The 15422-nt window shown below is 37.2% G+C and overlaps 1 protein-coding gene across 1 annotated transcript; it reads left to right on the top strand.

The window, feature by feature from the left end:
• The first annotated feature begins 1262 nt into the window (after nucleotides 1–1262).
• ilrun (inflammation and lipid regulator with UBA-like and NBR1-like domains) lies at nucleotides 1263–14911 on the top strand. The gene is made up of 5 exons (XM_048198507.1): nucleotides 1263–1579; nucleotides 2462–2616; nucleotides 4322–4519; nucleotides 6051–6355; nucleotides 11976–14911. Exons 1-5 carry the CDS (start codon nucleotides 1416–1418, stop codon nucleotides 12009–12011), a joined length of 858 nt encoding a protein of 285 aa, XP_048054464.1. The 5' UTR covers nucleotides 1263–1415; the 3' UTR covers nucleotides 12012–14911.
• Nucleotides 14912–15422: the final 511 nt, after the last annotated feature.

Raw genomic sequence — 15422 nt, 5'->3', positions numbered from 1 at the left:
ACCACTGAACTCACATGAACCGATTTAAATATGTTTTTAGTACCTTTATGGATCTTGAGAGAGGAAATACCATTGCTGTGGATGCAGGCCTCACTGAGCCATCGGATTTAATCAAAAATATCTTAATTTGTGTTCCGAAGATGAACGAATGTGTGGAACGGCATGAGGGTGAGTAATAAATAACATTATTTTAATTTTTGGGTGAACTAACACTTTAATCTGCACGTTTCCACAAACAGTGCCGCCATTTTGTTTTCGCAAGCGACAACGGTGTACCAGCTCTGACACCATGGAAAAGTTCGAGCAAAGCATGCTAACTGTTCTGTCGTTGATTGTACAGATGAGCACAGAACACTATTTAGAGTCAGCATTTGATAGCAATCATAAACTTTAGCCTGGTGTGTATGGCTCTGTTTGGCAAACAGGTACGCTATGTATAGTGGGCATCCATACGGGTTTTGCACAAAAGATTAACATGACGGCACATGCTAGTGGATGAGTTGAATCAACTCCACAGCAACTACATAAATTTATCCACTATCCATTCAGAAACGTCCAGTTTCATTCTAAAAGTTGTAACTTCTTCCTGAGTCTCTCCATCAGTGTCGACTCCGGTTTGAACAATGTAAGGCTGAACACCGTTACTGACAATCCTCATTTTGGCTGCGTGAGATTCTCCAGCTTTGTTGTTGTTGAGCAACCAAAGCACAATCTGTTAAAGCTCCACCCTCTTCTGGAAAGGGGGCCGGGAGCAGCAGCTCATTTGCATTTAAAGGAACACACACAAAAAGCGTATTTTTGCTCACACCCAAATAGGGGCAAATTTGACAAGCTATAATAAATGATCTTAGCTGAAACTTCACAGACACATTCTGGGGACACCAGAGACTTGTATTACATCTCGTGAAAAAGGGCATAATTGGCCCTCTTTAAATAAAAAATGTGCATTGGATTTCTTAGCTGGATAATTGGAAAGTTATTTTAGATCACAGTTTATACATAAATGTGCACTCCATCACACAGAATAAAGTATGCACAAATCAAACCATGCGATAGTTCTTTTTTGTTGTTTGATATTTATTGGATATGTACCATGACTTGTTGGACATATTTTTGAAGTAGCCTACCTTTGCGCACCATGTGAATACAGTGAAAATTAAATTTGGCAATAATTTAATACCGTTGTATATTTTACCTTTATGCTACCATGGCAGGCCTACTGGTTTGTATGAATGCTCCGGATTACGACACGCCGCAGTCGAATAGCAACAGCTGACGTTCCCCCGCACCATAGTTACGTCGTGCGTTACGTCACGCCCCGCCCGCAGCCATGCGTACTCTGCTTGTTATCGGGTCGCTTGTTATGACTGGAGAAGGCCTCGGACTCAATTAAAACTTATCCCCGGGACAGCCGCATGCTCATGGAGGGCATGGACATAGACCTGGATCCGGAGCTCATGCAAAAATTCAGCTGCATGGGCACAACGGATAAAGATGTCCTCATCTCGGAGTTTCAGAGGCTGCTGGGTTTTCAGCTCAACCCGGCTGGCTGCGCCTTCTTCCTGGACATGACCAACTGGTGAGTCCGGGGACTCGGCCGCGGCCTAAAGCTGAACTGAACATAAAGAGTTTACCACTGCGGTTTCTTGCTTTAAAATCCCTTACATGTCAAAAATAGATTCGCGAGGACAGTTGTCACGAGCCCCAGTGGAGTTTAAATAAAGCTAAAGCGAAAAAGACAACAAGCTAATAGCTAATTGACTGTTTACAAAGACAACAAATGTAACATTTCGGCTCATATGAACTGTAAAGTAATATTTTAGACAGTTAGCCTCTTAAAAATGCATTTTCTCAAACATGTTCTTAAATAATGTGTTTTGTTTCATTTATGTCAGTTGTCAAACATGTAGCTTGTATGTGCTAGTAGCTCGCTACTATAGTGGTTGTGTTTCAAATCCTCGTGAGTTCCCTATCTAAGCAGCATTCTTTGTTTTTTTTTTCTGACCTGAAATGCTGCTGACTAGGGTAGTGCATTCAAAAAGCTGTCTAAGTAGTAGGGGTCTCGCTATGTTTTGAACCACAGACATTGTTTAATGTTGCTCAGTCACGACTGTTAAAAAAATACCGTTGGGTTTAACGATAGTGATATCTTATATTTCATTTGTAAAAACGGCACACTAAGTGTTTGTATGTTGCTGTTTTTGCGTAAACTTGTTGTTTGTTGACATGGATAGGCTATTGTAAAGTTTTCCTCAGAGTTACGTAATGCACGAGTGTACTTTCATCAGAGGTCTTACACACAGGCCAGCACAAGTTTGTCCCTCCCTTCTTTTGTTTTGAACATGACTTTACATTCGGGCCACTTTACATATGTTTAACTATATGCATGTCGTTTTCCTCTTGGTAATAAAACTGTGGTTAAATCCCCCATGTTGATATGTCTGTATTTGTGTCTTATCAGGAACCTTCAAGCAGCTATTGGTGCATATTATGACTTTGAGAGTCCAAATATCAACACGCCGTCAATGTCTTTTGTGGAAGATGTGACGATTGGAGAGGGGGAATCTGTTCCTCCTGACACACAGTTCACAAAAACATGGAGGATACAGAACACAGGTTTGAGGGTTTTTTTGTTTTGTTCTGGTTGAAGAGGCTGAATGACCCAAACTTGCACCAATGTTGTTATTTGCATGCATGCACAGAAATCACACATTTACCTTAAAGGGTTAGTTCACCCAAAAATGAAAATTCTGACATTAATTACTCACCCTCATGTCAAAAAAAACCTTCGTTCAGCTTCGGAACACAAATTAAGATATTTTTGATGAAATCTGTGAGCTTTCCGGCCTCCGATAAACATTATTACCACATTCGAGGCCTAGAAAGGTAGTAAAGAGATCTTTAAAATAGTTCATGTGACTACACTGGTTTGAAGCAATGAGAATACTTTTTGAGTGCAAAAGCCAAACAAAAATAACGACTTCCATGTCGGTCTCCTACGCTGTTCATGTAGTGAACGCAGTGCAGCGCTTCCGTGTTTACATCCGAATGCCAGCTCAGTATTGGTCGATGCTGTTCACGTGAGCACACATGAGATGCTGACGTAGGATGACAGTGTAGGAGAATGACAAGGAAGAGATGAAATTGTTGAATAAAGTCGTTATTTTTATTAGATTTTTGCACACAAAAAGTATTCTCGTTGCTTCATAAAATTAAGGTTGAACCACTGTAGTCACGTGGACTATTTTAACGATGTCTTTACTACCTTTCTGGGCCTTGAAAGTGGTCAAAAAGCTCTCGGATTTCATCAAAAATATCTTAATTTGTGTTTCGAAGATGAACAAAGGTCTTATGAGTGTGGAACGACATGAGGGTGAGTAATTAATTACAGAATTTTAATTTTTGGGTGAACTAACCCTTTAAATATTCCTTTATAGTGGAATCGTAATATAACATATGTCCAAAAGAAATGTTTGTGTTTTTCCTTGTGTGTTTAATGGTCGTTTTGCACTGTAATAAACCATGATTAATTTATTTTATTTCTTGTTTATATTGCTTAATTTGATAGGTTTATTTTTCCTTTTTACTTAAGGCGCTTTTCCACTGTATGGTACGGCTCGGTACGGATCACTTTTTGTCACTTTTCCGCTGCATGGGATGGCTCGGTACAGCTTGCTTTAATAGTACAACCTCGATGGAGGTTCCAAGCGAGCTGAACTGATACTATATGTGACGTGTAAACACTGCAGATCACTGATTGGTCAGAGAGAATCGTCACTACTAGCGTCACTGGATTTGAAACACGAGACACCAAACACGCTAGATTTAAATAGTTAGCAACAGCCACCACAGTATCATTTGTTCATGCGACTTTTTTTTTAATTACTTGCTTTAAATGACCATCGCACAGAACTTGATAAAAGAAATGGCTGTATTATGGTCAGTACACGAAGTGACTTGTTGGTAGCCGAGGAGTGGATCCACGAGAGTAAAGGTGGCGCAAATATAACGATCAGTCTATAATGCCTCCCATTTTGAACTAAACTGCAGTGGAAAAGCAAACCGAAAGTAAGCGAGCCATACCGAACTGAACCGAACCGAACCGAGTCGAGTTGTTCCACTCAGTGGAAAAGCGCCATTACAGGAATAGTGCACCCAAAAATTAAAATTGTCATTAATTACTTGTCATCATATCATTCCAAACCAGTTTTGGGTGAGCAAAAACTTTAACGCTTTATGAATACTTTTGCTTCTTTATGCATTGGTAATCTAGCCGCCTCAAATTAAATCCTAATGTCATTCCTGTCTTTGTGCATTGCAGGTACAGAGTCGTGGCCCCCAGGTGTGTGTCTGAAGTATGTTGGCGGGGATCAGTTTGGTCATGTGAACATGGTGATGGTGCGGTCTCTGGATCCGCAGGAGATCTCAGACGTGAGTGTGCAGATGCGCAGTCCAGCCGTTCCTGGCATGTATCAGGGTCAGTGGAGAATGTGCACAGCCACCGGACTATTCTACGGAGGTGAGACGCAAACGATAAAAGTAACAGTCAATGTTTTCACGACAATGAGCTAAAGAAACAACTATTGTTTAAAAAATTGTGAAATGTTATGCAATGACAATTTTAAAGGGATAGTTCCCCAAAAAATGAAAACACTGGTCATTTAGTCATCCTCATGATTTTCTTTCTGCATACTGTGTTTTTATGTCTTTCCAATTAAACCATTCAAGTGCAAGAGGATGCGAAAGAAAACTCAGTTTGCACTAATACCGATTTGAGTTCTCTTTCGTGTTTTGACCAGAGAAATGCACACAAATATATATACCAAAATACCCATCTTGGCGAGTATCATTGTAAACACTGTCAGTTTTGTCTTAATTGAATGTAAGAATTTGACAAAGGAAACGCATGTGTATCAGTATATTGGATCCGTGCGTTCTTAAAGTGACTAATATGCTGCTGCTGTCTGTGTAACTTTTGTAGCTTTAACCAGGATTAATTTATATGTAATTTATACAGTGAAGACTATGCAGTGTTTTATTTTTACATTTAATCATTCAGTTGTTAAATAAACCTACTGTACATGAAGAACTTTAATTTGTATCTTTGTTTTATTGTATTTGTCCTATTTTTTTATTTTTTTATTTGCTTCATTCTTTTTTTAATTACAAAAATAACTACACTGTAACTACATTATTTTTCAAAGATTATTGGAGCACGTTTTACAAGAAAATACTATTTCAGTCTATCTCCTTAAAAATTTCACATTTAATTCAATGTTACTTGCCATTTTTTTGTAATTAATTGTGAAATTTTCTAGCAATTTCTGAGTGAAAATTGTTTCTACAGCAAATTTTTTTGTGTATATTGTGATTTATACCATGGTCTGTCTGAATACTCGATTCTGATTGGCTGGAAGGTGTGCCCCGTAACTTTTATTAATAAATTAGCTCCGCTACTGAATCGCTACATTATACTGCTCAGCAAGAAGGTGGTAACGTCGCTGTTTTTGAAGTAATTCAACTTACAACTTCATTGCTAGAGAGATGCTGAACAGATACAGGTAATTCACATGCACATCTCTCTCCCTTTCTCTCTCCATAGACTAATTCATTCAACTCAATGTTATAAGTCAATCAAATAAGTGTAACCTTACCGCACTACTTGATCTCTGTGTCTGATTTAAAGCGGACAGAATGCTAGATCTAACGAGTCGTAGCTGACGAAAATAACCGCCGTTTTAACCCTTCCAGTCAAATTTCATGCTGCAAACTTGGTATAAGTGGGATAATCCATGGCTAGCTGTGCATTAAACGATTTGAATGCACTCTGCTTCATGTCAAGTGGTTCTTTGCCTCCACTTCGTGCATTAATATCGTTTAATGCACAACTTGCAGACGATTATCACTTATATCAATGTATATCGTTGTCATGAAATAAAATGTCTCATAACATGTTATTCAGAGCATTAGTTCTGCAAGTTCTGAGTTTCTACAACCAACTTTGGTGACCTGAAGGATGCGTGGCTCACCTCACTCCACTTGTTTTGCAGATGTGATCTGGGTGATCTTGAGTGTGGAAGAGGGAGGCCTGCTGGGCGTCACACAGCAGTTATCCTCCTTTGAGACGGAGTTCAACACGCAGCCACACCGCAGTGTGGAGGGAGGCTTCAACCCTTTCGCCTCACCACAGAAGAACAAGCAGGACACCAATGAGGATAATCTAAAAGACCCCGGGGGCCCCTGGGAGGCCCCACTGGACTCCATTCAGCAAGATCAAAATGGACTCAATCACAGCTCTGTAAATATTACACCAAATGGTCTCCAAAACAACTTATCAGTAGTGACTTACAGCCAGGTATGTTTGCCATTTGTAGTGTTTCATTGAGTTGAATGAAGATTAGCATGATAATGGGGTGTGAATATGGCTGGGTGATGGTTTTTGAACCGACTGACTGTTATGAACTTTACTGGCATTTTTACTCCCATTGTTTAACAGGGGTGCTATTAATAATCTCTCGTTATTGCAATGTGGTAACATTTTTTTAAATTCTTGCCATGAATTTAATCTTTGCTGAAATGGCAATAAAAATAAATTAAATCCCTCTTAATGCACTCCTGAGTCCCAAGAAGGAGAGACTGTCAAATTAGTCTAATGGTATGATCTTTACAGTCATTCGCCAGTTAAAATGATTAAAATATTTACAGTGATGCTTATATTTATAGTACCATTCAAATATTTGGGGTCAGTAAGATTTTTCTTTTTGAAATAAATTGATACATTTATTCAGCAAAGACCCATTAACTGATCAAAATTAATAGTAAATACATTTATAATATATAAAGATTTCTATTTCAAATTAATTCTGTTCTTTTGAGCTTTCTATACATCAAAGAATCATAAATAAAAAATGTATCGCGGTTTCCACAAAAATATGAAGCAGCACAACTGTTTTCAACATTGATAAAAATCAGAAATGTTTCTTGAGCAGCAAATCAGCATATTAGAATGATTTCTGAAGGATCATGTGACACTGAAGACTGGAGTAATGATGTTGAAAATTCAGCTTTGATCACAATAATAAATTACATTTTAAAATACATTTAAGTAGAAAAGTTATTTTAAATTGTTATAATATTTCACAATATTACTATTTTTTTACTGTATTATTGATAAAAATAAATGCTGCCTTAGTGAGATTTAAGAGACTTTTTGTTAAAAGGTATTTTAAAAATCATACTGATCCCAAACTTTTTAAATAGCTGTGTTTATTGGCAACAAAATCGTTGCAGATATATTATGAATGTTCAGTTTATCACCCAGCTGTCAGAATAATGAGTGATTACAAATACTTTTGACTAACCTGATGAGTACAAGCTCAACAGTCTAATGCTGTGAACCTGATATAAATGTTCATTAAATGAGGAGCTTTTTCCTAAAGGTAAGTTAATAGGTCACAATGCATCCAGCACAAGATTCAGTTTGAAAACCAAGATGAAACACTCAGCAGGTTTTTTGACACCCTCCCAAAATCTTCCTTTCATGCCAAAAGTCTGTACTGGAAAGCTCTCAATGTGCTGACCGCCATCTGATCTATTAGCATAGAAGGTCACTTAACAACAGCGCGTCACCTTTCTGTTCCCTGCCCTGTTTTGTGACATCTAACCAAAGAAAAGCACATTGTGATGATTCACCGTGTTTGGTTACACCTTTCCTCATTCCGCACACATGTGATACTGAAGCTGGGAGATACAGCTAAAACAGTTTCAGCCTTTTGACGATTTAATTTGTATCTTTATTCTGTTTATGTAGTTGCTTTGAAATGTCCTGAAAGGGTGATTTTTGTGGTTGAATTTTTTTTCTTCAATTATTTTGACTAAACACTCATTGTAGCCAAGCATATGTTTAATGTAGTAACTTAATTTTACTGCACCAATATAAATAGCGATATTTATTGTATTATATGATTAAGTGAATAATGCCACAGCATGAACATTTTGATTAAGAATTGCTAGAAATAGACTGTTGAAATAGTTCCTGACCCGACCAACAGCATATTCTAGTACGTTTTCCTTGGAATACTGGAAAAACCTGTACTAAATTTCTATCCAGATAGCCAGAAAGTACTGATTGGCTCTCTGCTGACTTGTGACCTGTGTGGATGATTAGCACCATACCAAAGAGATTGTTTTCAGACACACCTAAAGGTCTTTAAAACAACAAAATGCAGCTGTCCTTGTGAAAGAAAATCATATGTTGAAGTAGCACTCGGAAATATTCATGATATATTTGCGATCTTATTGCTACCAGTGGTTTTAGTGCCCATTTTAATTGGCCATTAAGTAAAGGCTGTCATTAGACTAATTTTGCATGTCTTGTGACTGTTTTAATACTGTCTCGGTTTTAAAAACGTAGTGTTAGAGTTGATCAATTTGATTAATGTCTGTGAATCCATTTAAGCTGTTCATTTCAATGAATATTATAACTCCGATTCCCTCAAAAATGTTAATTACGCATTATATTTTTTAACATATAATATATGTAGGTAAATATTGCTTTGATTTTTGTATTGTTATATTGGTGCATTTAAATTCAAATTAATTAATATTACTCTTCCAGTGTTCATTTAGTGAAATCTGGAAAACATGCACTGATTATTTTAACTTAATATTCACATTTTCTGTATTGAATCTGCTTGCTATCAATGGCTATTTGGTTTGTTCCCTAAAAAACACTATTTAAGCCATTTCATAAATTGATTTTGAGATGTATATCAAATGTCATTTGGCTGAAAATACTGAATGCTTTGTCTCCCAGCCCCATGTAGAAGCTTTTTGTTCTGAATTTGGCCTTGATGTGTTAACTGCAGGGTTGACATCTGTGAATGAGAGGCTGTTTAATTGGCCCTTGAGGGGGTAAAACTTTGCCTCTCAGCCACAAGATGGAGTTCCAAGCAAGCATGTGAGCTGATGCAGAAATGTCATTAACCAGTGGAATAAGTTACAGTTGAAATCTCACAAATTACTAACAACCAAACCAACCCATAGCGGTGTAATGTTGGAAATCTAGTATTGATTTTTTGAGTTAGAGACTATTTGCCTTAAAGGGATAGTTCACCCAAAATGAAAATTGTCATCATTTACTCGCCGTCAAATTGTTCCAAACCTGAGTTTCTTTCTTCTGCTGAACACAAAGAAGATATTTTGAAGAATGTCAGTAACCAAACAGTTAATGGTCCACATTGAAGTGAATGGGGTCCATCAACTGTTTGGTTACCCGCTTTCTTCAAAATATCATCTTTTGTGTTCTGCAGATGAAATAAATTCATGTAGGTTTGGAACAACTTGAAGGTGAGTAAATGATGACACAATTTTCATTTGTTGGTGATCTATCCCTTTAACAACAACCAGAGGGTCAAATATTTATGTAAAACTCGGTGTTGCACTGTCATAACTCATACATTGCTCATCATATTTGAACAAACCCTCAAAGGCGTCATGAAATCAAAATTGACCCTATTTACTTTGTTAGCACACATTACTAGTCTTGAGGTGAACGATTAATCCGTGAAACTTGATACAAAGGGAAAAAAATTGTTTTTCGTGGTAATCTTATATCAGAATCTCAATTTGCTTCCGCTCTGGAATGGCGTTCCTTCTCTGAGGACATTAGTTTGATGGCTTGGGTTGAATATCCTTAACCACTCCCCTCCAACCGTCAGTCTGCTATGAATGAGGGATGAAGCGAAGGTGCACTAAAGTAAAACCTCATCCTCTATTCAATATTCTGTTTCACTTGGAAATGTCAAAACACCGAAGTAAAGTCGGTTGCAACTTGCGGTTCACGGGGACTTTAACAATAGCCGCCGATTTATGTTTCCCAGAGAAAAGAAACAAGTTTTGTGTGCAAATACATTACAAACCAAATGTAAACACATCTTTATTCACCTTTTTTCCCATGAGCAAATGATAACTGGGCTAAGCAAGGTGACACATAGACATACGCAACAAATGCCCCTTGAAACATTTTACCATGCTCATTACTCAATAATTAATTGGTGTTGGTGCTGGCTTCAACTTCATGCAATGGTGCACTTAATGAATTCATTACTCAAAACTTATTTGTGTCTCGCAAAGAGAAACACACGGACTGCAAATATGTTGCCAAAAAACAAACGCATTCTTTCCATGAGCCGATCTCACGCTGATATACCTGATGATTTTGGAGTTAATGAGGGGTCATGACATGGATTTTTTTTTTTTTTTTTTCACACAAGAAAAACAACAAAACATGTACAAATTATTTTCTACCTTAATTCTGACCCTCTGTCTGAAATGACTTCTTTTTAAGGGGCGGCTCCTTTTAAGGCTTGTCAGTAAATGGCCACTGTTATGATTGGCTAACGTCATTGTATAGGAAACCGTATGAACGCCCACTCGCTATTGCACTTGAGTGTTTTAAAAACATTATCCATATAAAACCGTCATTTGCAGAAAAAGCATTATGAAATCCTTTACTTACTGTTTGTGTTTCAGCTGCTGTCAGATCAAATACAACTGACTGCTTCATCTATCAACAAATGTCTCATTACGCTATGTACATAAAATGAAATGCTCCGAACAAACATAATCCTCAGACACAATCCGGGAAGCCATTAAAATAAACCATCCACTTGTTTCCAACGCTGAGATCCTTCTGAAGTCTATATAGAGACCCAAAAAAACTGTTTAACCTGGAAGCATCAAAGCAAATGTTCTTTCACTCTTCCATTTGTCCTGTTGTCGACAGAATACTGTATACTGTGTCCATACAGCGTCAGTGATTATAAAGGCTTCTTTTTGCTTTTGATGTGACGCTCGCATCCAGTGTAGGCAAATGTCAGCCATTAAGCGACTGAACTCCAGTGGGCGGGCCTATGGTGTGATGTAGTACAACTGTTTGTCAATGTCTTTCTCTGGAGGCAGTCGTATGCAGATGTCACAGGTCACCCAATATCAAAACGAGCCATTTTTAGAGCTTGATTAAATAAATGCTTTGTTTATAATGACAATGTTTTAAAGGGTTAGTTCACCCAAAAATGAAGTTTCTGTCATTAATTACTCTCCCTCATGTCATTCCACACCCGTAAGACCTTCGTTCATCTTAGTAACACAAATTAAGATATTTTTGATGAAATCCATCTGACGGTATCTGATCCACACATAGGCAGCAACGTCATTGCACCTTTTGACATCCAGAAAGGTAGATGAAAACATGGTTAAAATAGTCAACATGACTACAGTGGTTCAACCTTAATGTTATGAAGTGATGAGACTTACTTTTTTTTCTGGACGTCAAAAGGTGCAATGACGTTGCTGCTTATGTGTGGATCAGATCCTCGGATTTCATCAAAAATATCTTAATTTGTGTTCCGAAGATGAACAAAGGTCTTACGAGTATGGAACGACATGACGGTGAGTAATTAATGACAGAATTTTCATTTAAGCTCTGAAACTTGCAGGATGTTTTAATGGTAAAAATACCTCTTTTATGTCAAAAGATCAACTCAAATATGATTTCTCATGTCATGACCCCTTAAAAATGCAATTTATCACTGTGCAAAAACAAAAAGCACAAACTTTTGCATCAGGTAGTTGACCACCAATCAGAGAAGTTCCTGAATTTTTGATTGGTTAAAATGAATGGAAAATGTCGCCATTTCCGGAAACTGCGCCTATGCCCTTAACCCTAAATATTAATCTATGTGGTAATATTATTATGAATCCCATAGTTGACTTACATTGGAGGGACCTGAGCCAGAAACTTGGTGCTCTTTTTATTTGGAGTGTATCAGTCAAAACACCCTAGCAACTGTATAGCAGTGTCCTAGTATTCAAGTGCCATTTGTTGTAAAAAAAAAAATCTAATGTTTAAAAATCTAATGACAATTGATCTTGTTTTGACAGAGTTTTATCTCACTCTTTCTGTTTATTCCCAGGGCATTAATGGACCCTTCCCGTTTGGACAGTCTTAAGATACAGAAACCATCCGGTAGCTCATCGGAGCTGCTGCTTTTGCCCTTTTCAGGGGTTCAGTGAGAGGAGGAACAGATTTACTCTAAAGACTTGGTGACCCTCCCTCTCCCCCGATGCATCACAACATCACATAAATGTGTGGACAAATCTGTTTGGCTCCAAATCAATATTGAAGCAACACCTGTGTTACGCATGTGTGAATGCTAGATTTAGACGAGTGCTAGAAATTCTAAAGAGATATAATGAAAAATACACCGTTTTTTCTGATCTGTATTGTCACATTACAGCAGTAAATTCAGATGTGTGAGTGCACGAATGCGTAAGAGAAAGAGAGGCAGGGCGAGTGGATGAATGAACGAGAGAATCCAAGTCATATCACCCCAAAATCAATAGAAAACCATATTTCGCTTAAAGAAAATAACGCCTGCTTTTAGGACGTGCAAGATATTTTGCTTCATGGCATTATTTTGATGACAATTAAGCACGTTTTCCACCAAATTACCGTATTAAATACGGACAATTATATTTCTGTAATTCCCATTGTTCTCACCTTTTTAAATGATTGTATTACATTTCTTTTAAATGTACTTGCACTGTTTTTTTTTTTTTTAGTTAGCCTAATTGAAATACAACCAATTAATGTACAACAATGTATAAATACTTTCGATATTTAAATAATATAAAAATATTTGCATTATAACAAATGATTAAATACCATGAAAATAATGTCACAATGAAGGAAAACTTAATGGTCCTAATAACAGGCTTTGTTTTCTTTATGCAAAGTATCATTTCTCATTTCTTCCTTTTGATTTTGCAGTGAAATATGACTGGGATTTGTTCTTGACAGGTTTGTGAGAGTCATCTGAATATGTGTGCGACTGAGTGTTTCAGCCATGCACAAAAGCCATCAACAAATGAATGAAGAATTAATGCCTGTCAAGTAGTTTTATAATTTTTTTCATCAATGTTCTTTGACTTTTACTTCACAAACTGAACCGTTTCAAGTAAAAAGAAAAAAGAAAGGTCAATGTGCCTACTTGGAGGTTAAATGTAATTGGTAGAAACAACAAAGATTTCATATGGTCCTTTGCCAGCCACTTGTAATTGCTATTGAAACCTGCTCTGGATTCACTAAAAAACCCAGCAACCTGTACAGCGTACATGAGCACGTAATGTCTCATCATATTGAAGTATACATCTGTACTGCCACTACAGGTCAAGTCATAGCTGTTGTCAGAGATGCCCTTACTATCTTGTTGCTGTTGTCATATTTGTTTACATTGATGTTTTTCTGGAGTTATTGAGTGCTGATGTTGGTTTCCACTCGTGATGACACAATCCATCAGAATTGATAGTAAGCAGATGTGGCTTTGGTTCCCTTGTTTACTGACCTAAGAGTTCACAAGCACATCATTGATTTATGTTCCCGATCATACATTTCTGCCGTTCACCTAGACCTGCGATGGTATTAAGCTTTTTTTAAATGAGCTGAGGGTGTTTTAATGAGGGAAAGTGTGAGAATGAGTTCATTTTAAAGGAATATTCTGGGTTAAATGCAAGTTGTGCTCCATTGACAGGAAATTGCGATTTGTACCTCTCTGAATTGAAAATGCATTGACATTTATGTGCCTACAATCGAAGTCTATGTGGCAAGTGCACTACTTCTGTTGTATGGGCATTTCCCTATACACATTTTTTTTTGTTTTTTCTTTTCTCTTTTTCTGTTTTACGAAGGTACCGATTATTTTCTGTGGTAGCGCCTGCATTTAACCAAAAATAATCTTTTAAATTGTATTCTCTTGAGATGTTGCTAAATGTTGAAATGGTAAATTTTGAGCTGGAAAGCTCCAAATAATATTTTAATGCATAAAGAATTTTTGTGGAATTTATTTGGTTTAAATCGTGCCTCTGTGTTTGGTATGATGGAAAGCTTCTTGGATGTTTATATCTCGCTAAATATATCTGAAAGGCCGTTTTACTCACCATTTTCTGTTTTGCTGCAATGGATAGGCAAGTTATAAAACATAAAACGTTAACAACAGTCTCCTATAATGTTTTTCTTTATTTGTCCGTTTACTAAGATGGAAACGTTTAAACAAATTCCCCGGTGTCCTCAAGCAGTATGCAAATCAATGAGTCCAAATTGACCTTTATGTCAAGGAAAAAAGAGATTAGCGTCAGCATGTCCTGTTAAATTTAATGCGTCAGGCGATTCTTGTCTGTTTCACCCCAATTCTATGCACCTGGAAGATTTCGACATTAACGGATACTGACATTGTGTCCAAATTTCTAGAATTACTGTGGCTTCACTCTTACATTGCAAATGATCTATGCAGTGTTTTAAGGGACAGTCCCTTCTGTATTCCAAAAAGTTGCACTCACAGTTGAAGCATAGAAGAAGTTAATGTTCTGAAACTGGTCGCCATTCATGTTGCCGTAAGGACAGAACAACACTGACGTTTCTCCTAGTGCTCGGCCCATAAACAGCTCATTGGAAGATGTCACCGCTTCATCAGTCAAGTCTTCCTTTGAGCTGTTCTTTGTGAATGTCCTCATCCCAAGCGCTGCACACTTCACAGTCTCCTTCCGATTTATAATTACACTCTGGATTTTTCTTTCTTTCTCTTTTTTGTTTTGGGGAAGGGGGAGGGGGGTGGGGGGTGTTGCTTATGCATGTGAGAAGTGTGATTGATTCATTGCTGCGTTATTGTCTTTTTTCTGATTTCTTTTTTTTCTGTTAGATCTGTTGGGTTTTCTGCACTGTGGCATGGTGTATGACTGAGCGGAGAGTTTGCATAGAGTCCTATGATAGCACAGTGAAAGAGAGAAAATATGAAAAGCCTTTTCCTGTATGTATAATTGAACATTTGTATGATTAAATTAACACTGAAACAAATGATTCTGTCGTCATGTGTTTTGCATGCAGCATATGTGAGCGGTGTGATTTTGTTAATGCAGTTCCCAGAAGAAGTCATTGTCCTTTTACATCTTGCTTGTTTTTTACCTTCAAAAATGATTTGGCAGTAAACATACTGTCTTGAAGCATTCAATTCCTTGCCAGCATTGGCCTAATAGGAATATTAGTGTTTTTATTTGTTTTACATTCTGAAAATAAAAGTTCTTTATTGGCATGAATGTTCCATTAAGAACCTTTAATGTTCATGGAACCTTTCCTTTGCACAAACGATTATTAAAATGTTCTCCATACTAAGTGAATCTGGTTCTTTTAAGAACTGTTCACTGAAAGCTTATTTGGAAAACCCAAAATAGTTTTATGGTATCGTTGCAAAAACCCTTATTAAATGTTATACACCTTACATTTAATGTACTATGGCAATTTAACAAGTTCAGGTGCCAAAATGTATTTGCACACTTAAGTTGCACTTAAATATGTCTGAATGTCATTG

This window comes from Megalobrama amblycephala, linkage group LG8, assembly GCF_018812025.1.
Source record: "Megalobrama amblycephala isolate DHTTF-2021 linkage group LG8, ASM1881202v1, whole genome shotgun sequence".
NCBI classification, from domain to species: domain Eukaryota; kingdom Metazoa; phylum Chordata; class Actinopteri; order Cypriniformes; family Xenocyprididae; genus Megalobrama; species Megalobrama amblycephala.
Note: the sequence above shows the minus strand (reverse complement) of the source record. Positions and strands in the feature narration are given on the sequence as shown.

What these genes read in the sequence shown, in the direction of transcription:
- ilrun (XM_048198507.1), top strand. Translation starts at nt 1,416, where the DNA reads ATGCTCATGGAGGGCATGGACATAGACCTGGATCCGGAGCTCATGCAA. An exon ending in ATGGAGGATACAGAACACAG is followed by an intron (nt 2,617 to 4,321) that starts GTTTGAGGGTTT and finishes TGTGCATTGCAG; the next exon opens with GTACAGAGTCGTGGCCCCCA. An exon ending in CACCGGACTATTCTACGGAG is followed by an intron (nt 4,520 to 6,050) that starts GTGAGACGCAAA and finishes CTTGTTTTGCAG; the next exon opens with ATGTGATCTGGGTGATCTTG.